Source organism: Nyctereutes procyonoides, unplaced genomic scaffold, assembly GCF_905146905.1.
Source record: "Nyctereutes procyonoides isolate TBG_1078 unplaced genomic scaffold, NYPRO_anot_genome, whole genome shotgun sequence".
In the NCBI taxonomy this organism is placed as follows: domain Eukaryota; kingdom Metazoa; phylum Chordata; class Mammalia; order Carnivora; family Canidae; genus Nyctereutes; species Nyctereutes procyonoides.
The window spans coordinates 31,355,889-31,378,343 of NW_026575024.1; the positions used below are offsets into that span (position 1 = coordinate 31,355,889).

A 22,455-nucleotide genomic window follows, 5' to 3' on the forward strand; every position below is an offset into this window, starting at 1 on the left:
ACTTCAATAAGAGTACTGGGCTCCCCAGCCTGCTCTCCCATTACCAAATGAACTTAACTTTGGAGGTTGCTTCAGGTCAGCTCTCTCTGTCCCTCATTTCCTGAGTCTTAATTTTTTCCCATATGCACTCACACTGTGATTGGTATCATCCAGTTTTTAGTTAGTGTCCCAACAATGACTCCCTAATTTCTATCTCGGGCTTAGATAGGGCTTATCCCTCCTGAACTTTAGATCCATGCTTTGCAACTGCCTACTCAACAGTCCCATGTGGATGTAAAGTACAGATCCACAATTTAACACATCTGAAAGTGAACTCACCTTCCCCAATAAACCTGTTCCACCTACAGCCCTCCAAATCTCAATTGATGACCGACCCTTCCTGGCTTCTAGTCACCTAGGTCCATAAGCTCACAGTAAGAGGAGGAATGAAAAGCAGTCTGACTCATATGGTCAGTTATCTAAAAATGAAGTTGGCCCTGAGTATTGGGATCAAAGATATCATATAATCATTAAAATTTTTTCTGAAATATACTTAAAATTAATTCACTTTAAGTCTAGGATTTAGATTTTGGCATTTTAATTTCTTTTGAATATGTCACTTTGTGTAAGCTAGGAAGCAGAATCAAATTAAGGCAGTCTGGTCCACCTAGGGATCCAGGCTGAGTCTTGCAATCTTCAGCAGAATGACATCATAATGTAAGGTGCTAATAAGAGGTTTATAATCTCTAAGTAACAACCGTTTATCTACATTTTTTCCTTAGGAAACAGCCAAAGTCCAGTCCTTAAAGGCATGATATACAGAACATCTTGATCTACAAAGAACAGAATGATCCAAATTAAATGCTGGTCAACTTACTGGTGGACCAAATCAAAGCTGACCAAGGATTCCTGAACAGAGAAAATGTTTACCTTTTGGAAACTTGCTCTGAGATTTAAAAAAGTCCTGGCTATTAATGAGAAAGCAAGTAAAAAATATTACAGATGCACCCACACTGACATTTGATTTTGCCAAGGTCTTCCACTAGAATACAAAGTTAGAGGATGAGTGTAGGGGTAAGATACTTAGATGTTTTCAAAATAAATTACTAGTAATATGAAATTTGACATATTGAATTCTTCCATTTGCCACCAAAACAAACTGACAATGAGGACTAATTAAAAGAAATGCTGAACTCTAAAAAGGGTGGCAGCAGTAACACCTTCCGCTATATAATAACCTCCTGCTTTCCCACACCATTAACATTGCTATTCTTCCAAGATAGATATTTGTGTGGAAAAAGTTGTCAGCTTTTGCCAGGGCCAGTTAATTTGTAATTGTATGCTCGGTTGACATCCTGAGGGTGGACCTTTAAATCTGGCCACATTCTTTTGTTTAACATTTGCAAACTACAGAATTCCTTAGCCAGTTTCTGTTCTCAGTCCCATCTGTGTTTATTCTTCTCGGGGTTGAGGGTGGGCGCTAGTCATCAAAATCTGGAATGTCATCGTAGGAGTAACCCCGGTAGCCTTTGGAAGCATAGTAGGCAATGCGCAGGTGGTAAAATCCTGGCAGGAACACCAGAATGCCAATGATCAGGACAGGAACGGCTCGGTCTGCCCCCTGGTGGCAGAAGGAGGCAAACACATTAGTAAGGTACAAATTACAAGTTGTAAAATAAAACACAGCCATACATCAGGGTTTTACACTCTTTGGAGCATTTCCTTTGGGTAGTATGCTACCAAGGGAACAGGTTTACATCTCTTTTCCCCCTGATTATAAAATGCAGAAAAACTGTAAAGCACTAAAAATTAAAAAGTCAATTGTCCATCTTCACCCATATTTTGCTTATTTCCTTCCGTTTCGCCATTGTAGTTTACAGTTGTGAACACACCATACCCTGTGCCTTTAGTCTCTTATTACAAAACAAGCAATTGCCAAAATACTATGAAAAGTTCTGCACTGGGGGTGGGAGATAGGCAAAGGATGAAGACAGACAAAAGGTACAAACCTCCAGTTACAAAATAAGGAAGTTCTGGAGAAGCAATGTATAGCATGGGGACTATAGCTAATAATACTGTATTGTATTAGCAAGTTGCTGGGAGTGTATATCTTAAAAGTTCTCACCAGAGGGAAAAAACAATCTAACTATGTAGTGCTAGATGTTAACTGGACTTATTCTGGTGATCATTTCCCAATACATACATATATTGAATCATGTTATACAATTGAAATTAACATGTCATAGGTCAATTATACCCCCCTCCCTGTTAGATACTTTGGTTGTCTCTCACTTTTTGTAACTGTACAGAATACCACAATAAACGTCACTGTTTTTCCTGGCCTTTCAGATTATTTCTTTAGTGTATATTCCCATGAGCACAATTCACAGGTCAAAGGGGAAGAAATGGTGTTTAATGTTTTTATCAGTAGGGCTTCAGTTATTTGGGGCGTTCCAGGAGGGCAGGGACTTTGTTCATCCCTATATCCCCAGCTGTGCCCAACATATAAATGTATTAAATAAATGAATGACTTTTATAAAATTGCTCCGTCTTTAGGAAGAATTTTAGATGTTTATATAGTTAAACTTATCCTCTTTTGTGATTTTTCCCATTTTTTAAAAATGATTTTATTTATTTATTTGACAGAGAGAGTATAAACAGGGGAAGTGGCAGAGGGAGAGGGAGAAGCAGACTCCCCGCTGAGCAGGGAGCCCAATAGAGGGCTTGATCCCAGGGCCCTGGGACCATGACCTAAGCCAAAGGCAGACGCTTAACCAACTGAGCCACCCAGGCTCCCCTTTATCACAGGTTTTAAGCTTTTCCTCATCTAAAGATTTAAATCCAATCTAAAAATCTCCTTTTAACAGGGCTAGTTATACAGCGTACATTGTTAGGTTATCTTACGCTGTTTTTTTTTTTTTAAAGATTTATTTATTCATGAGACACAGAGACACAGAGATACAGGCAGAGGGAGAAAGAAGCAAGCTCCTCGAGGGGAGCCTGAAGTGGGACCTGATCCCAGGTCTCCGGGACCACACCCTGAGCTGAAGGCAGATGTTCAACCACTGAGCCGAGCCACCCAGGCATCCTTATTGTTAGGTTATCTAACTCAATATAATTTTGGCTGCTTCACTTACAAACAGAAATCAAAAGAAATTAAGTTCTAATTAACTCTACTCTTAAATTTACACTGGAAATTGTTTTCTAAAAGATACCTATTTCCTGATTCCATCACAGAAAAGGCCTAGAAACAATGAAAACCAAAGCAGGAGCACCACTAATGCCCAGTCTGTGATCTCTCTAAATCTACTTCCTATAAAGAAACTAGGGCTCTTTAGAGAAATGGCTGTTTGCAAGCTGGGAGACAGGAAATATATAGATGAGCCTGGGATAATTTGCTGTGCCAGAAAGCAAGAAAGTTATCAAAGGCTATGTGGGTCACATTTAAAAGACATAGGAGTAACACGAAGGGGTCCTACTGACCAAATATGGAACAATTTAGGTATTAAAAAGAATATGGGGGGCACCTGGGTGGTTCAGTCAGTTAAGCATGTGACTCTTCATCTCAGCTCAGGTCTTGATCTCAGGATTGTGAATATAAGCCCTGCTTTGGGTTCCACACTGGGCGTGGAACCTACTTAAAAAAAAAAAAAAAAAGAATATAGACTATGACTGAAACACAAATATGTGAAAGAAAAAATAGTTTACAATGATACCATTCTCTGACCCCTTTTAAGATTGCTAGATATATTTTTATAGAAGTTGTGAAACAGAAGTAAACATTTTTCCTATTTTCACTATACACATTATATTTTGGGGTAACCAGATGGTAGATTTGAGAAAGTGCTTTATAGTGGAATTTCAGCTAATGACTACAGAAAATGATTGAAATGCATTCATTAGTATAAACAGTGATGGGGTTTAGCGCCTGCCTTCGGCCCAGGGCGTTGTCCTGGAGTCCCCGGATCGAGTCCCACGTTGGGCTCCCTGCATGGAGCCCGCCCGCTTCTCCCTCTCCCTGTGTCTCTGCCTCTCTCTCTCTCTGTGTCTCTCATGAATAAATAAATAAAAAATCTTAAAAAAAACCAAACAAACAGTGATGGGGAAGTTTATAATAAATGAATTAAGCTGAAGACACTTAAACCCAGCAATCTATCTTAGTATCAACTAAAAAAACCCTGAATCTAAGCAAGTCCTAAATCTAAAAAAAAAAATCTGAAGAACAAGGTCAAAGATATCAATACAGCACCCCTAAACTTAAGTAAAAACTGTTATAGATGCATACTGAAGATGCACACTTAAGAATACCAGCAAAACAGAGGTACCTGGGTGGCTCAGATAGTTAATATCAGACTCTTCATTTCAGCTCGGGTCACAAGCTCAGGGTTGTGAGACTGGACTCCGCATGGAACCTGCTTAAGATTCTTTTTTTTTTTTTAAAAGAATTATTTATTTATTTATTTATTCATGAGAAACACGAGAGAGAGAGAGAGGGGCAGAGACACAGGCAGAGGGAGAAGCAGGCTCCATGCAAGGAGCCTGATGTGGAACTCGATCCAGGGTCTCCAGGATCACACCCTGGGCTGCAGGCAGCGCTAAACCACTGCACCACCGGGGCTGCCCAGGTTCTTTCTCTCTCCCTTTCCCTCTGTCCTCCATCCCACCACTCTCTCTCAAAAAAATAATAAAATAACGAACATCAGCAAAATGTAAATTTGGTATTTGGCTTCATACACAGAAAAAACAGTTGGAATACACAAAACAAAATGTTTATAGCTGTTGATGATGAATGGTAAGACACACAGGGGTTTAAAATATTATTTCATTTACTTCTGTTCTGTTTCAAATACCTGTAATAAAAAGTGAAAAAACTTTACAAAACCCAAAACTTATTAGTGATTTTTAAAATTAACATATTTATCCTTATTGAAAAAGTGGTCTTTTAGGGGATCCCTGGGTGGCGCAGCGGTTTGGCGCCTGCCTTTGGCCCAGGGTGCGATCCTGGAGACCCGGGATCGAATCCCACGTCGGGCTCCCGGTGCATGGAGCCTGCTTCTCTCTCTGCCTATGTCCCTGACACTCTCTCTCTCTCTGTGACTATCATAAATAAATAAAAATTAAAAAAAAAAAAAGTAGTCTTTTAGGGATGCCTGGATGGCTCAGTGGTTGAGCATCTGCTTTCGGCTCAGGGCGTGGTCCTGGGATGGAGTTTCAAATCAGGCTCCCAGAAGGGAGCCTGCTTCTCCCTCTGCCTATGTCTCTGCCTCTGTCTGTCTCTCATGAATAAATAAATAAAATCTTAAAAAAAAAAAAAGTAATGTTTTATAAACCACACAAAGTAAAATGGTATTTGCTGCATGTGGATCTCACCTCTACTCTCAATTTTTAGAATATAATTAAGAATCCTCTGGGATTGATACTGCATGCTTCAATTAAGGTTAACCAAAGCCACAGTCCTGAAGTTAGGTGTTCAAACACAGACTATACCAAGTAAGCATCTGGTGACCATATAATACTTTTAAATAGATAGGGACCAAAGGCAAATCAGATTACTTCTTAAAAGCCATATATAGCCATTTTATTACAACAGTGCTACTCTTCCCAATTTCTGTCATGTCCACAGTTTTTCAGGTCGTGGCTGTGTTCTCTGTGTAGAACAATATGACCATCATCCCCTGGCCTGGTGTGTGTTGAAGAACACACATGACTTAAGATCATCATTATTAGTTCAGATCAACATGGATGCTGTTTATTACTGTATGTATATAGCCTGAAAAAAGAACCACCAAATACCACTTCAGGTTTTGAAGATAACACTTTGAAGCTCAACAAGAATTCCAACCAAACCTAATGTAAGAAGGATCAGACTCATGAGTCACAAGTCCTGGCTTAGTCGGTGGCTCCAGACCTATACAAACCTCACTGCTTCTCCCCAAACCTGGAATAGTATGTCTGTGGCACTGCGAAATTACAGTAACACATTCTACTCCAGTTACAGACATTACCAATCAGGAATCCTCAATTTTAGGCTTGGCTTTGCTGTTTCAAACCATGACTGGGAAGGTTGCTCTACATCTTGGAGGGAAAATGTACCTACCTGTCCCCACCCACCTAGAAACTGTGGGACAAGCATGCTGTTACTCAAAAGAGGAAACGTATTTTGTACAAAATGTAACAAAATGTATTTTGTCATCTGAGAACAAAATCTAAAAGAAAACTCTTTTCTTCTTTCTGCTAGAGTGTACAGGAATCATACTAGACATGAATATAAAACAATAGAGCCCAGACTCACACTTTAAAGATCTCCTGGCACATTCCCACAAACCCTTCAGCTTACCCCTTTGCTGATATAGCCAGCCAGAAGGAGGGAGCCTATGATTATGAGAAAGGCACCAATCAAAAACAGCACTGTAGCAAGCGCAATGGCCTTATATGGGATCTTAGGAGGGCTCTTCTTAAACTGGAGGAGAAACAAACAAAAAAGGCAGAGCATTATGAAAATACCAGGACTCAGATACTTTAAAACAAGGACGATAGTAAGAACCAACCTAGATGCTTTGTGTGTCTTGAAGGAAGTCCTACTTACCCACGATAGCTCTGGGAGAGAAAGGAAAGGGACAAGCTGGAGGTGAAGCTCCAGTTATTGCTAACAGTCACCAGAGGAGTCCCAGCAGAATGTTACTCTTTCTACTTCTAATCTCATTCCATACCATTCATTGTACCATAAGAAAACATTTTTTTTTACAAAAATAAAAGATACTTTATGGTCATTCATTGATTAGACATGTGTTTATTAAGTGCCTGGCACATGGAAGGTTGTACTAATCTACAGTAATTCAAGAGTGAACATCATGCTCTGGAGAAGAAAATACGTGATTTTTGGCATTCAAAGTTAAGCCAACACATAGTCAAAGGTCTTAGAGATAGCTTTTTCTAAAGCATTAGTTGCCCACCCCCTGGATCAAGTAACCCGACTTGTTAATAAGTTTGATTCAAAGTTAAGATTCAGAGACAAGCTTTCTAAGGTTTGCCTCATTTCTGTATCTGACCTAACCGGCTGGAAGCTTCCCAGATGTACTTTCAAAAAAAAAAAAAAAAAAAAAAAAACAAAACCCAAACCTCTCTCCTTCAAACATGAGTCCAAAGAGCACAGAGTAATTGATTTGTTTATATTTAAAGGGACGGGTTCCTGCTTTTTCCTCCTTGGCCCTGGGTCCACCTAAACTATCCTAAGGGGAAGTGGGCAAAAGGAGATGCTACACCATTAAGAATTTTATAACTAAAAAAAAAAAAAAGAATTTTATAACTAATGATCAGGGTAGGATACAAACTTAACAAATATTCTGTTTTACTTACTGTTTGCCACAAAGAATACCTTTAATAAATTGGATCTCATGACATCAGGAAAGAAGGAAGATTCCCACAATTTGCTGGCTTTAGCAGTTAGTTTCTCCCTTAAAAGATGAACTGGCTTTGACTAAAGTGTAAACGAACCAATGACACAGTCCTTAAAAAAAAATTCTACTTAACAAAACACAATCTGAGTATTTTCCAGAAAAACCAAATAAAATTTGTAATTACTGGGCTTTGGCATTACAACTAAAAACTCTTAGAAATGAACAGTATTTATATCGGTTTGAAACTGCTCTACCAAGGTCCCTCCTTCAGCAAACTATGGTTGAAAGGGTCTCAGAGCTTAGTTTCCTTCTTGTTCCTTCTAACCCCTAAGGACAGTTAGCAGAACCTCTGCCTGTAAGGTCTTCCTGCTAACTCAACAGAAACAGAGCCAGCCAGTCTTACCAGCTCCCTTCCGCATCTACCTGAAGGTCAATGTAGCCATCGTCTGTGCTGGAGAGCCTTGAGTATTTCACTTTACTACTGGGGATTCCAGTAGCCAGGTTGGTACGAGACGGCATCATAACACACTGACAGAGCTATAGCCTAAAGACAAAGAAAACTGTTATTGTTGCAAGTGACAACAGTATGCTACATATATTGGAATTTTGAGCCTGAGATGTCATACTAAGCAACTGGCAATTTATGTTCCATTGCACTTGAAATCTGGTATTTCTTTGACAGACTGAAAACATTCTCATGTATCTACCTTGGTTTGTCCTCGTAGAATGAGAATCAAAACATTTGCCAAGAAACAGGCCTCATATTTGTCTTGTCACCAATGTTCCCTTGCCTCCTAATTTTTCCAAAGCCTCACAGAGTAGGTGGAAGAGCGGTGACTTAAATTCTGCTTTAGTACTGCCTGGCCCCAGTCCCTGGTTCAGGAAAAGGCATGAGGAGCATATGCTCAAATGATTCTTTTATTTGCCAGGGAGGAAGTTGGGTGGGATACGGAATACACTCACATCAGCATTTTGTTGATTCCCTCTAATGGCATCATTCTTTTAATGCAAAATATCTGTAGAGCTTCCTGTAAATTTGTCTGTCAGCACTATCAGTACTGGTTATCAGTCAGCACGGTACCAGTGCCAATCTGCCTGCCTCTCTGCCCCACCCCAAGCACTGAAAGTAGTGATTTCATTTTCCAGATTACTTCTATGGTTTCCTTAAAAGAAAAAAAGAAAGGAATAAAACCTGTTTTTTGTTCAAAATAGTCAAAGCCAACTTCAGTAATTAAATCACAGTTATTCTGTCACCAGTTTAAGAGATAGTAGGGAAGATTAAAAAGCAGTGACATTTAAATCAGAAAACATTTGTAATTTGTGCACTTTTCCTCCATTAAATCACAAAATCATGATTAAAAAGTAAATCTATTTTGATTGTGAAGCTATTTCTAAAGGTGAAGTGTAGGGGTAGCCCCGGTGGCACAGCGGTTTAGCGCCGCCTGCAGCCCGGGGCGTGATCCTGGAGACCTGGGATGGATGGAGTCCCACATCAGGCTCCCTGCATGGGGCCTGCTTATCCCTCTGCCTGTGTCTCTGCCTCTCTCTCTCTGTGTCTCAATAAATAAATAAAATATTTAAAAAAAAATAAAGGTGAAGTGTATCTGTAAACAGAGAAAATTACGTATTTTACAATAAGTGCAACATTAAAAAAACAAACTAACCAGAAACTATAAAGACTTTTGCCTTCCTCTGGTATGACACTTTGGAAACAACCATCATCATTATAATAATGTCAGTTAATAATTACCCAGTGTTGGTACCTACCAGGTATTATTATTCTAAGTGCTTTCTAGATATTTTATCTATAATATTAATGAGCTGTTTCCAGTGGCCCGTAGTCAACCTCAAATAACTAGCATTATGATGGAATTGGTGCTAAATGCAAATGTCCCTTTTTAGCAATTATATACCAGTGCAGAAATCAAGTACTCAATCAAGTATGCTAATTTATATGCTTTTCTAAAGTTAGCTCAAACTGCATCTAATACTAGATTTTTAAGTGTTGCGATCTCGGTTTCATGATAATCTAAATTTAACTCTATAAAGTCCAAATTACCGGTATGTGGGAGTTTGAGGGCATTTAATCACTTCAGATTTGTATTCTTTTCAAAAAAAGTTTCCGTACTTTGCCATTACCTATTCCTACACCTGCATCAAAACATAAAAAAGCGCTGGGTATAATAAGGAACAAGGGAGACGAAAGCTTACTGGTGTCAAAGAGTAAGAATTCTGCAAGAGAAAGGGAAAACGTAAATCGAGGTTTTCAAAGTAGCAGCCCAAGTTCCCAAAAGTCTTTTTTTTTTTTTTTTTTTTTTTACCGGTTGCACCACAACCTGCAAACTCCCTGCCCACGCCAATGTTGCAAGACCTTGAAAGCATCAGTTGAGCAGCGCAGAGCCTGGCATTAGGCGCCTCCACACACACAACTACCTTCCTGCCCGTCTCCCGACCTAGCCGGGAAGACAAAGAAAAACCGACACGAATTTAGGCGGAAAACAAACAAAACCGGCTTCTGGGAAGAGGCCAGCAACGGCCGGTCTGGCGAACGCTCCACAACCAGGACACGGAGCTAGATTTCGACGGGCGGCGCAGTCTCGGCCCCGCCGGCGCCTGAGGGGGGCGCTTCCGCTCCCGCCCCGCCGCACGCACGCACGCCTTACCGGAGCGCCGCGCCAGGCCGCCCGCGCGCCGACGGCTCCCTCACGGTTGGCAGCGGAGGCGCCTGAGGCCTCATGGCACGCCTCGCCTAACTGTCACCCCGCCCCACCCGCCGAGCTCGACGCCGGAAGTGATGCGCCGGAAGGCAGCGCGCCGGAAGCGGCGTCACCGGGAGCGACGCCCCCTCCTTCCGCTCTCTGGAAGGTCCGGCTTTGGCCCCGCGCTAGGGGGAGCATGCTATGGGAGGCCCTGGGAGCTGGGGCGGGGGACGGGGGCGCCGGTGGCCTCGCCCTGTGGGGTCGCGGGAGTCGCTGCGGCTGGGGCTGCGGCCCGGGCTTGCTGCCGGCCACGTCTGCTGGGTGTCTAAGGTGACCGGCTGCCCCGTTTCTTTCTCTGATCCCTCGCGCAGTGTTGGGAGCTCAAGCGGCACCCCTGGGAGACGGAAACCCCGACAGCGCAGCAACCACTGGAATGCCAAGCCGCCTTTTCACGGCCCGGGCTGTAGGCCTTCCTCGCCGTGCCGGGTGTTCTCTTCTGCTCTGCTGGTCAGTACCCCACCACTGGTTTCCCTCTCCTCTCGATCAGGATGTCGATCCTTACCCAGATAAGAGGCCCGCCCACAAGGGACATTTTGCAGCACATGAAGCTTTGTAAATGTCAGATTTATTAAAGTATAATTTACATACAATAAAGTACAATTGGATGAGTTTGAGAAGTGCATACAGTCTTGGAACCATCACCAGTCATATAAGTTACATCACTCCCAAAACCCGTCAGGCCCCTCGGCAGCCAATGTCCTTCCCCACCCCCAGGCACACAGAAGGTCCAGTAACTAGAACTCAGTCCAGGTATTACAACAAAGAAACCTGTCATTTAAACCACCAGCACAAAATACACTGGGATAAAGGACTTTAATGAAGCAATTCTCAACGTGTACTATGCCAGTTTGTGACACAATTAGTAACACTTCGTCTGTTTCACAACTACTAGTCCCAAAAAAGGCTATTTATACTAGAAAAATTATTTTTGCACAAACATATTGCTTGGGCCCTATCAAATCTACTAAATCTTTCAAGATTCTTTTAAAAGGCTCCCTAGGCTAAAGAAACACTGGCCTATAGCAATGCTAGTCTTCTAAAGCCCACAGCTTTGGATACAAAAAGCTTCTGAAAAAAGTGTTAGTTTTTGCTAAAAAAATATATAGGGTTTGGTCTACTCTCCTGTTCCATTTCTTGAATTCAAGTTAGAATACCAAAATAAGTTTGACAGGTGAATCCCCAAAAATATCTGGTCACCTACTGTATTTGGAATACTTCATTTACATGAAAGGGTAGCTTGAACTGAATTCCCTAGGATACTTGCAACAGTCCAAATGAAGGCACGGTCTTCTGATATTTGAAATTCAAATAACCTTTATTTAAATTGAAAAAAATTATTTAAACTGCATTTAGAGTCAAAACCCTTTTGTTATGAAAATCACGAGAACTTTTTAGGTAAGGCAGAAATATTTCTAGGTTAACAAGTCCAGATTTGACTTTATTCTTTAAACAAATTGTAAAGGATGAAGAAAAAATAGGTTATTTACAGAAAATATCTACATATGTACTCAGAGGCACAAATTTGATGACAGAAGAAACGTAAGTACATGTAGGCATCTCAGAAGCAGTTCTTAAAGAGCTTAATTTTATTTTCTTGGATTTTAAGAAAAATATCTAAGATCCTTCTTCATCCTCAATCTTGGGAGCCAAGTAGTACTTTAAATGTCCCATATCAGCAATTTTATACTCTACAACTGAAAGAAGACAGGAACATAATTAATTATTGAGAAGTACCACATATGCAATCTATAAAACAAGATTTAACAAACTGATTATCTTACCAAGGGGTACATCTGCAGACATACTGAGTGTTACTGTAGGAGAGAGCGGAGTGGCTTTTGTAAAGAAGTTCAAGTATCTCAGTGCAAAAGTTAGCTGAACTGGCTCATTCATCTCTATGGTAACCTGAAAGAGAAAACAAAAGATTAATCATATTGAAAAACATCAAGAAAGTTACAACTCATAGTTTGGAATATACATTTATTTTTAAAGATTAGAGAGCAAGAGAGAGAGAGCGCATGCATGCAAGAGTGAGCAAGTGGAAGGTGTTAATATTCAAACACACTCCCAGCTAAGTAAAGAGCCCAAGCAGGGAGATCATGATCTGAGCCAAAAGCAGGAGTTGGGAGCTTAACCAACTGAGCCACCCAGGCACCCCTAGAATATACATTTAAAAACCAACCAAACAAACAAAAAAATTTATTAGTTTCATATCATTCTTCAAAGTAGCCAATTTTGAGGAATGGTAAATAAAGCAAAAGACTCAGGTATTTAGTCTTTCCTATTTGAACTATATATAGCTCAGGTGAACAAATTACATGATAAGAGAAAGCTCTTTATGGGAATGCTTTTAATAATTAAATCAGCTAACAAATGAAGGAATGAAATATATTATTATAACCCTAATGACCTAATGATTCTAAATGATTATTATGGCTAAGAAAATACATGTACACACCTCACACCTACTAGAGGTACACACACCACCATCTGTAGAGTATTCTTGCTCTCATTCCCAAAACAAAGAAAACACTGAATATCATCAAGCCTCCGGAGCTGTGGCTACCAGTTTATACGATCCTGCATCGGGTTCCCTGCATGGAGCCTGCTCCTCCCTCTGCCTAGGTCTCTACCGCTCTCTCTGTGTCTCTCATGAATCAGTAAAATATTTTTTCTTTTTAAAGATTTATTTATTTATTTATTCATTCATTCATTCATTCATTCATTCAGAGACAGAGAGAGACACAGGCAGAGGGAGAAGCAGGCTCCATGCAGGAAGCCTGATGTGGGACTCGATCCTGGGTCTCCAGGATCACACCCCGGGCTGCAGGCGGCGCTAAACCGCTGCGCCACCGGGGCTGCCCAAATCTTAAAAAATAAAAATAAAATAAATTAAAAAAGAAAAGAGGGCAGCTTGGGTGGCTCAGTGGTTTAGCTTCAGCCCAGGGCATGATCCTGGAGATGCGGGTTTGAGTCCCATATCAGGGTCCCTGCATGGAGCCTGCTTCTCCCTCTGCCTGTGTCTCTGCCTCTGTGTGTCTCTTGTGAATAAATAAAATCTTAAAAATAAAAAATAAAAAAAATAAAGAAATCTGAGGGCCTATCAACAAACTACAATGTATGGTGCCTATTAAAATCTTGATTCAAATTTCTGAAATAAGCAAGAAAATAGGAAACACTGCTAAATTTATTTTATATTTTTGCTAAATTTCTTAATATCAAATAATGAATGTCATTAAATGCTTATCCTTCAGATATAAGACTATTTATAAAAGAATTAATTTGATTAAAACAAAAAATCTGGGCTGGCAGGTGAATTACAATGTGATTTAGGAGACAGATAATGCAGAATTAGCCTCTGGACTTTTGCTACTAATATTTTTAAGTCTTAATTTAACCTGAGGGTTGACTACTTACGCAAGGGACAAGAATATCTAATATAGTTACCGTAAACTTAAAATGCCAGACACTACGTTAGGCGCTTTGAATATGTTACCATATTTAATCCTAATAATCCTGTGAGGTTAAAACCATCAATTCACTTTCATTTACAAAAGTAGCTGATTTTTAAACAATTTTTATTTATTCATGACAGACACGAGAGGCAGGCTCCATACAGGGAGCCCTATGTGGGACTCAATCTGGGACTTTGGGATCACACCCTGAGCCAAAGGCAGACACTCAACTACTGAGCCATCCATGTGTCTCAGAATTAGCTGATGTTGGTTCAAAGGCTACAAACCTTTTAAAAAATGCAATTACAAAATATTAGCTTATAAATGAGGATCTAAAAAAAGCACTTGAGGAACACGTGGGTGGCTCAGCAGTTGAACATCTACCTTTGGCTCTGGGTATGATCCTGGGGTCCTGGGATTGAGTCCCACATTGGGCTCCTTGCAGGGAGCCTACTTCTCCCTCTGCCTATGTCTCTGCGTCTCCCTGTGTCTCTCATGAATAAATAAAATCTTAAAAAATAAATTAAATTAATAAAGCACTTGATTATATTGGAAAACCTTAATTGCCCCCTACTGGGCATACAGTGTAGAAAGCTAATATAAAGATTTACCTAAGAGCTCCTAAACGGTAGGTTTTTACCTCCAACTAGATACCTCTGTTGAGTTGCAATTACCTTGCTATAGACTGAATGTTTGTTTGTTTCCACAAAAACTCATGTTAAAACCAAATCTTCATGTGATGGTACTTGGGAGGTAGGGCTTGGGGGGTTGCTTAATGCTATACCCTTCTAAAAGAGACCCCAGAGAGCTTCTTTGACCCTACCAGGTGAGAAAGAAGCCCACTGTCTGTGAACCAAAAAGCAGGTCTTCATAGACACTGACTCTGCCAGTTTCCCAGCCTCCACAACTGTGAGAAATAAACTTCACTTGTTTCTAAGTCAGTGTCTATGGTATTTTGCTGTAGCAGCCCGAAAAAACTAAGGAACAACCTAATGTTAAACAGGGTCAGAATTCTCTTCAAAGTATTTTGTTTACTTAAGACACTACTTACAGCTTCCTCCTCCTTATCGACATTACTTGTTTGTGACAACTTGATATTTCCATTTCCTAGTTCTCCACTTGCAGAAAATTTCACTCCATCTTTTGCGCAGGAAATTACAACAGCATCTCCGATGTGACTCAGATCTCGACATATACGTGCAAATTCACCAGAAGGCATCTTTACCACACAGCTATATTCTTGTTCCTGTTAAAATGAAAAATTAGAGTTCACTTGCTGGAAACTAAATTTGGCATTCTCATTTTTCTGAAGCCTTGGCATCTAGACAAGAATTCAGAATTTAAGGTTTTCTGATTACTTTAAAGTATCACTCATTGTGTATTTCCAGAACATACTCATCATTTCTTATGTCGATAAACCTCACCTGAATGAATTTCTGCTAACACAGCTTTATTTTTATTTTAAAGATTTTATTTATTTATTCATGAAAGACACAGAGAGAGAGAGAGAGAGAGAGAGAGAGAGAGAGAGGCAGAGACACAGGCAGAAGGAGAAGCAAGCTCCATGCAGGGAGCCTCAATCCTGGGATTCCAGGATTAGGCTCCCGGCCGAAGGCAGGCGCCAAACCGCTGAGCCACCCAGGGATCCCCTAACACTGCTTTAAAGTCTACTCTTAATACTCACTGGAATTCCAAGTTGTTCAACATCTAAATCCATTAACTTCATTTCATAGTCTGAAACTTTTTCTTGATCTACCAAAAGAAAGCAGATTGAAGAAAAGCACGTAAGTTTATAACTATGCCATTAATAAGTTTTACAATCATTAGGAACATTTTAAGTTTTTCACAACTAAGAGAAATATTTTACACTGCATTTAAATTTCCTCTAATATAATTTAGTAGAAGAGTATCACCTACTTGGAGCTTCAAATACTAGTGCCAAGGTGTCCGCATTATCTTCAGCCCTTAGTGTAATGATGTCTTCATTGCCAGCACATTTTAGTATTTTGGACATGCTAGAACACGGAAGACACAGGATTTAAAATTGCCACAACGTTCTCAGAATCGTTAAGATTTCTGACCCAATTAAGGAGTTACCATCTTTACCAAGGTCGTCTGAGGAATTGGTGAGTGAGGTAAACTAATCCGGCCATTTTGTGACGCAATTTGGCAGTATTTATTCTTTAACAGGCACACAGCCTACCATGAGCCATTTCACTTCTAGATATAAACAAAAGAGCAGCATTTCACGCATTGCAAATTGCAAATCCCTTTGGTGAGCGAAGCAAATTATTGGGTCCTGACGGTCAAGAAAAATGAGCTAAGATACTTATTAATACACACTGCATGTAGTCGAGGTCAAGTATTTCTCATAAGCCTCATATTTGAACATGCTTTTGGAAGGCGGGGTGGCTCAGTGGTTGAGCGCCTGCCTTTGGCTCACGTCGAGATCCCGGGGTCCTGGGATGGAGTCCCACATAGAGCTCCCTATGTGGAGCCTGAGGGAGCCTGCTTCTCCCTCTGCCTGCGTCTCTCACGAGTAAATAAAATCTTTAAACATGTTCGTGTACTAGACATGTAGTGATCAAAGAGTTGAAAGCCACTGCCCTGGAGAAACTTTAAGTCCAGGAACTTAGGGTGCTCACTGCAACTTCCTAATAATAAAGGGCCAGAATCAACCGATGGTCCCTAGGTGGGGTGACATAACTCGGGCACATTATAAAGCGGTTAAAGGCAGTCAAGCCAAAGGGTTCTCATCCAAGGCCGCCGGCACTTAGTGGCCAAGGTGCTGTGTACGTCTTTTCCCGGCACCACGAAGAAGCCCGTCATTTTCCCGCCACCACCCGCTTTGTGACTTTGGCGCGGAAAACGCCGGTTCGCGCGGCTGCCAGCGCGGGCTTTCGGAACCGCGCGCTCCGCTAGTTCCCGCCCCTGGGCGCCGCAGGCCAATGAGAAGGCGCGGGTCGCCCACGCCAGCCAATGAGGACCTAGCTCGCAGGCGCTCCCGCCAAGAGCCGGAGGTGGGGGTGCAGGAGAGCCCGGCCCTTGGCGACCCCAGGGGCTCACCTGGTGAGGTTCACACCCATGGCCAAGTTGCGGTCGCAGCGGTACGTGTCGAAGCCCTCGGAGCGCAGAGTGAGCTGCACCAGGGAGACGTGGGAGGAGTCCATGCTCTGCAGGTTTACGCCGCTCGAGCTGATGTCCCAGCAGGCCTCGTTGATGAGATCCTTAAGCGCCTCCAGCACCTTCTTCAGGATGGAGCCCTGGACCAGGCGCGCCTCGAACATGGTGGCAGAGTCACAACGACACAGCTGCAGGCGGAGACGAAGAGGAAGTTGTAGCCGGCTTGGCGTCACGGGATACGAGCGAGCGGGCGAACGCAGCGGCGAGGGCCTGGGAGCCGGGACGATCACAACCCGCCCGCTCCGCCTGCAACCGTTTAATAGCGCCGCGTCTGCTGGCGCGCGCTCTCCGCCTCTGCGCCGCGTGTGGCGCGTCACCACGTAGCCCCGCCCACTCCCTGGCGGACGGACTCCTGGGCCAATAGTGTCCTTGGCCTCCGCTCTAGCCCGTCCTCCCTGACCGTCCACTGAAGGGTCGGTCGGCTGCAGGGGCGGGGCAGGAGCGGGGCGCCTCCGCCTGCCGCAGGTCTGCCTTCTTGGCCCGGCTCGCGACGCGGGGCGCTGAACAAGTCTGGGCTTGTGACGGCCAGACCCAGGTTGGGGTTCTTTGAGTTACAGTCTTGTGCTGCCTCCTCAACCTCCCGCTTCAGGACTAGAAAGACTTTAGCCGTGAAAGTGAAAGGCAAATCCAACCCACCGGGAGGACGACGCCTGGCAGCCCGAGGAATACGGCTCTTTTAAAAGTGCATTTTATTTTTGCTATCGTAGAAGTGATGTTTTGATAAATGTGGCTAAACTGACCACTGAAGGATTGCAATCTACAATATTTTCCTAAATACAGATATCAGCAATCTTGTTTTAAAAATCTAAGCTTATTTGCGTGAAAATTCCAATCTGCATATTAAAAACTTGTTACAGGGGGCACGTGGGTGGTTCAGTCAGTTGAGCCTCTGCCTTTGGCTCAGGTCATGACCCCAGGGTCCTGAGATCTAGATCCAAGGTTGGCTCCTGGCTCCGGGAGGTGTCTGCTTCTACCTCTCCTTCTCCCTCTGCCCCTCCCCAATATGTTCTCTCTCTCTTTTTTTTCCCCAATATGTTTTCTCTCTCAAATAAATAAGATTTTAAATAAAGATTTTATTTACTCATGAGAGATAGAGAGAGGCAGAGACGTAGGTAGAGGGAGAAGCAGGTTCCCTGCACAGAGCCTGATGCAGGACTCAATCCCAGGACTCCGGGATCAGGCCCTGAGCCAAAGGCAGATGTTCAACCACTGAGCCACTCAGGTGTCCCCATCTGTAAATTTTTTTTTTTTTTAAGATATTCGTGAGAGACACACAGAGACAGAGAGAGGCAGAGACACAGGCAGAGGGAGAAGCAGGCTCCATGCAGGGAGACCGCTGTGGGACTCGATCCGAGGTCTCCAGGATCACGCCCCGGGCTGAAGGGGGCGCTAAACCGCTGAGCCACCTAGGGGTCCCCTCCCCCCCTTTTTCCCCCCACCCCCTTTTTAAAAAAGTTTTTAAAGTCACTTTGAACAAAAACAAGAAAGCAATTCACCCATTTCTCCCACTCCCACCTCTAGTAACCACCCATCTGTTCTCCATCTGTGAGCTCGGTTTTTGTTTTTGCTTTTGTTTTAGGTTCCACATAGAGATCATATGGTATTTGTCTTTATCTGATTTATTCACTTAGCATAATGCCCTCAAGATCCAACCATATTGTTGCAAATGGCAAGATTCCATCCTTTTTTGTGGGTGAATAATATTCTGGTGTGTATATGTGTGCGTATGACAATTTCTGTATCCATTAATTCATCAATGGATACTCAGGTTGTCCCTATAGCTTGGCTGCTGTAAGCAATGCTGCAGTGAACATGCAGATATATTTATCTTTTCAAGTTAGTGTTTTCATTTTTTTTAAATTTGTTTTGGTTGTCAAATTCTTTTTTTAAAAAAAGATTATTTATTCATGAGAGACACACAGAGGAGACAGAGGCAGAAACACAGGCAGAAGGAGAAGCAGGCTCCATGGAGGGAGCCCGATGTGGGACTCAATCCCGGGTTTCCAGAATCACACCCTGGGCCGAAGGCGGCGCTAAACCGCTGAGCCACCAGGCCGCCCCTGTGTTTTTATTTTCTTCGGATTACTATCCCAAGGTAGAATTGCTGGATTACATCGTAGTTCTATTTTTAATATTTTGAGGAACTTTCATACTCCATCATGAACTTTCATACTTCCATCATGGGCGCAACCATTTACATTCCCACCAAAGTGCACAAGGGTTCCCTTTATTCATCTCCTTGTCAACACTTATTTCTTGTTTATTTGATAATAGATGTGAGGTGATAGCTCATTGTGGTTTTGATTTGCATCTCTCTGATGGTTAATGATGTTGAGCATCTTTTATATGCCTGTTGGCTATATGCATGTCTTTGGAAAAATGTCTATTCAGATTTTTTGCCCAATTTTTAAATTGGATTGTTTGGTTTTTGCTATTGAGTTGTGTAAGATTAGCCCCTTATATCCTTTATACGATTTGCAGTTATTTCTTCCCACTTAGTAGGTTGCCTTTTCATTTTGTTGATGGTTTCCCATTGGTAAATTTTGATAGGGGGACCTTCATGTTTTATGTATGATCAACTATCCTTTGCATACATTTTAATATCAAAACATAATAGTTTTATCCATCTTTATTTTCCTTTCTTATTTCTCTTGGAGTCTCCATTCCTTTGCAAAATGTGGAATCTGTTCATTCCAGGGAGGAACATTTGCTTCACTAATAATAAATGTATATTTGGCTACTCTATTTCTTGGTTTTTTGCTTACATAATTACATTTTGGTTTAATGCTAGATCTAAGTGTAATCAACTTGAAGACATTTTAAATGGTGATTAAACTCCACCCATATGGTACCCACATTGCACATGGTCAGTTGAAATGAGGATATATGGAGGGCAATGACCTGTTGTAGAAGGCCCTCTTAGGTAGTAGGATTTTACCAGAAAAGCTAGCTGTTTGGAGAGTGGAAGAAAGAGTATTCTGGGCTGAAAGAATAATATGTCGAAAAAGGACAGCATGTTTAGAAGATGTTCAGATAGTACTTCATTTTAGAATTCGAAGATATTTTTTATGGGTAATTTCCCTCAGTTTTATTGAGATATAACTGACATATAATAGAACTCAAAGATTGATATGTCTGGAACACATTGGTAAAAGGGGGACTGGTGCAAGGTGAGGTTGCAAAGGGAAGTAGGAGAGCTTGTAGGACTTTGCAAGTGTGAGAGAAAATTATCAGAAGATCTTTGACATGATCTAATTTGTGTTTTAAAAGGATCACTTTAACATCTGGTAAAGGTGCTATTCCAGTCAGTGAGAAAAATAATGTATTAAGTGAATTATCAAAATTGATTAAACGTTTAGGAAATAATAAAGGTATAGAGTCTTCCTAATAACTGTTCACCAAAATAAATTCCAGATAGATTAAAGAATTAAAATTCAAATAAATAAATTCAAAATTCAAATCCATACTGGCTCAGTCAGTAGAGCATGTGACTCTTGACCTTGGGGTTGGTCCCTATGTTGAATGTAGAGTTTATTTATAAATAAAATCTTTAAAATTTTTTTCAAATAAATATAAACCCAATAAGATGTGTGAAAGTCTTTTGGTAAATATCCATGAGATCTTGCTATGGGCTTCTAAACATAAAAGGAAAGCCTCCATAAAACTAAGGAATGACTACATACGTTTTATTTTTATTTATTTATTTGTTTGTTTATTTATTTATTTATTTATTTATTTTTACTACATATGTTTTAAAACTCAGTACGGCTAAGAGCTTTGTGTTGGTTAGTACAGTTTAAGTTTCATGACAGAGAAGCCAACTGAAACTGATCAAGAAAAAAGAGGACTTTATGCATCAAACAAAAGCCAGAAGTAGCTAGCTTGCAGTGTCCAAGGCTCAGTCTTAGTAAGTATATGAACAAAATGGTTAGCCACATTAATATACAAAAGTAAGTTAATGGGAGACAGAATTTTAATCTACCAAATTAATGAAAATTGTGTCAACATTCATTGTTAGGAAGAAATCAAGGAAGGGGACACTTTCATGCATTGAAGATTACAGTATAAATTCTAATTTTTCTGGTGGGAATTTGGTAATGTGTATGAAGCCTTCAAATTTTATTTATTCTTTGACACACAAATTCAACCTCTAGGATATTTTCTTAAATAAGTAATCAGAGATACTTACCAAGATGAAGCACGTTTAAGAATATTTCTTATAGAGGGGGGATCTGTGTGGCTCAGTCAGTTAAGCATCCAACTCTTGATCTCCGTTCAGGTGTTGATCTCAGGGTTGTGAGTTCAAGCTCTGTGTTGGACTCCACGCTGGGCCTAGAGCCTACTCACAAAACAAACAACAAACAAAAGAATGTTTCTTGTAGAATTATTAAAAATTCCTCTGAAATTGGAAATAACCCTGAGGTCTAACAAAATATTGGTAAATTATGGTAAATCTAACATGGAATACTAAACAGCCTTTCAAATACCATTCTTAGGGCAGCCCGGGTGGCTCAGCGGTTTAGCGCCGCCTTCAGCCCAGGGCCTGATCCAGGAGACCAGAGATGGAGCCCCATGTCAGGCTCCCTGCATGGAGCCTGCTTCTCTATCTACCTGTGCCTCTGTCTTTCTCTATCTGTCTCTCATGAATAAAAAAACGAATACCATTCTTAAAGGGCGCTGAATGATAAACAGAAAAGTCAGGTTATGAAATGGTATAAATAGTAGTATTCCAATTTTCTAAAATTGTTATACTAGGTGCAAGTGCATGGAAAATAGAAGGAAAATGCAATAATGTAAATAGTAATTAATTACCTGTGGCTGATACTACCACGAATGATTTTAATGTTTTCCATTATACTTTTCTGCATTTTCCAAATTTTCTTCGTGGGACATGTATTGATCAGAAAATGTTAATGAGGTACACCTGGGTGGCTTCTGCCTTTGGCTCAAGTGGAGATCTCCCCCGCACCCGCCCCGGGATTGAGTCCCACTTCACACTCCTTGTGGGGAGCTTGCTTCTCCCTCTGCCTATGTCTCTGCCTCTCTCTGTCTCTTGTGAATAAATAAATAAAAGAAATTAATAAATAAAATAAATTAATTAAATAAATAAATTAAATAAATAAATGTCTCTCACAAGAGACAGAGAGAGGCAGAGACATAGGCAGAGGGAGGAGAAGCAGGATCCATGCAGGGAGCCCGATGCAGGGATCACACCCTGAGCCGAAGGCAGATGCTCAACTGCTGAGCCACCCAGGCGTCCCAAAATAAAATCTTTTAAAAAAAGAAAATGTTAATGACTGTTTGGAGAGAAAATGTCGTAAACTATTTTATATAATTTCTGGCAACTTTCCTTATAAGGTGATATCTGTTAGAGTGATTCTTAAGTCTAGCTGCCCATTAGAAACACCTGGGGAGGAGCCGGTGGGTAGCTCAGTCAGTTAAGCATCTGCCTTTGGCTCAGGTCATGATATCAGAGTCCTAGAATCCAGTCCTGTGTCGAGCTCCCTGCTCAGTGGGAAGTGTGCTTCTTTCTCTTCCTATGCTCTCCCCTATCAGTGCTCTGTCTCTTCAATAAATAAAATTTTAAAAAGAAAAAAAAAGAGAAACACCCAAGAAGATTAACAGCAAAAAAGCCTATTTTCTCTAGGCTCCATCTCTAGAAATTCTTATTTAGTTGGTCCA

General features: G+C 41.3%; 2 protein-coding genes across 2 annotated transcripts; both read right to left on the bottom strand.

Annotated features, from left to right (window-relative positions):
- Positions 1-560: 560 nt before the first annotated feature.
- Positions 561-10,169, bottom strand: TMEM230 (transmembrane protein 230). The gene is made up of 4 exons (XM_055300956.1): positions 10,040-10,169; positions 7,800-7,920; positions 6,317-6,439; positions 561-1,600 (listed from the first exon to the last, which is right to left on the bottom strand). Exons 2-4 carry the CDS (start codon positions 7,896-7,898, stop codon positions 1,460-1,462), a joined length of 363 nt encoding a protein of 120 aa, XP_055156931.1. The 5' UTR covers positions 7,899-7,920; positions 10,040-10,169; the 3' UTR covers positions 561-1,459.
- A 509-nt stretch (positions 10,170-10,678) lies between these two features.
- On the bottom strand, positions 10,679-17,040 carry PCNA (proliferating cell nuclear antigen). The gene is made up of 6 exons (XM_055300943.1): positions 16,657-17,040; positions 15,508-15,605; positions 15,275-15,342; positions 14,642-14,836; positions 11,917-12,040; positions 10,679-11,829 (listed from the first exon to the last, which is right to left on the bottom strand). The coding sequence occupies exons 1-6, from the start codon at positions 16,875-16,877 to the stop codon at positions 11,750-11,752; spliced, it is 786 nt and encodes a 261-aa protein (XP_055156918.1). The 5' UTR covers positions 16,878-17,040; the 3' UTR covers positions 10,679-11,749.
- Between the last annotated feature and the right edge of the window lie 5,415 nt (positions 17,041-22,455).

What these genes read in the sequence shown, in the direction of transcription:
- PCNA (XM_055300943.1), bottom strand. Translation starts at nt 16,877, where the DNA reads ATGTTCGAGGCGCGCCTGGTCCAGGGCTCCATCCTGAAGAAGGTGCTG. An exon ending in ACTAGTATTTGAAGCTCCAA is followed by an intron (nt 15,343 to 15,507) that starts GTAGGTGATACT and finishes TTCTTTTGGTAG; the next exon opens with ATCAAGAAAAAGTTTCAGAC. An exon ending in TCGATAAGGAGGAGGAAGCT is followed by an intron (nt 12,041 to 14,641) that starts GTAAGTAGTGTC and finishes TTTCTCTTTCAG; the next exon opens with GTTACCATAGAGATGAATGA.
- TMEM230 (XM_055300956.1), bottom strand. Translation starts at nt 7,898, where the DNA reads ATGATGCCGTCTCGTACCAACCTGGCTACTGGAATCCCCAGTAGTAAA. An exon ending in ATGGCTACATTGACCTTCAG is followed by an intron (nt 6,440 to 7,799) that starts GTAGATGCGGAA and finishes TTTCTCCTCCAG; the next exon opens with TTTAAGAAGAGCCCTCCTAA. An exon ending in CTGGCTATATCAGCAAAGGG is followed by an intron (nt 1,601 to 6,316) that starts GTAAGCTGAAGG and finishes TTCTGCCACCAG; the next exon opens with GGGGCAGACCGAGCCGTTCC.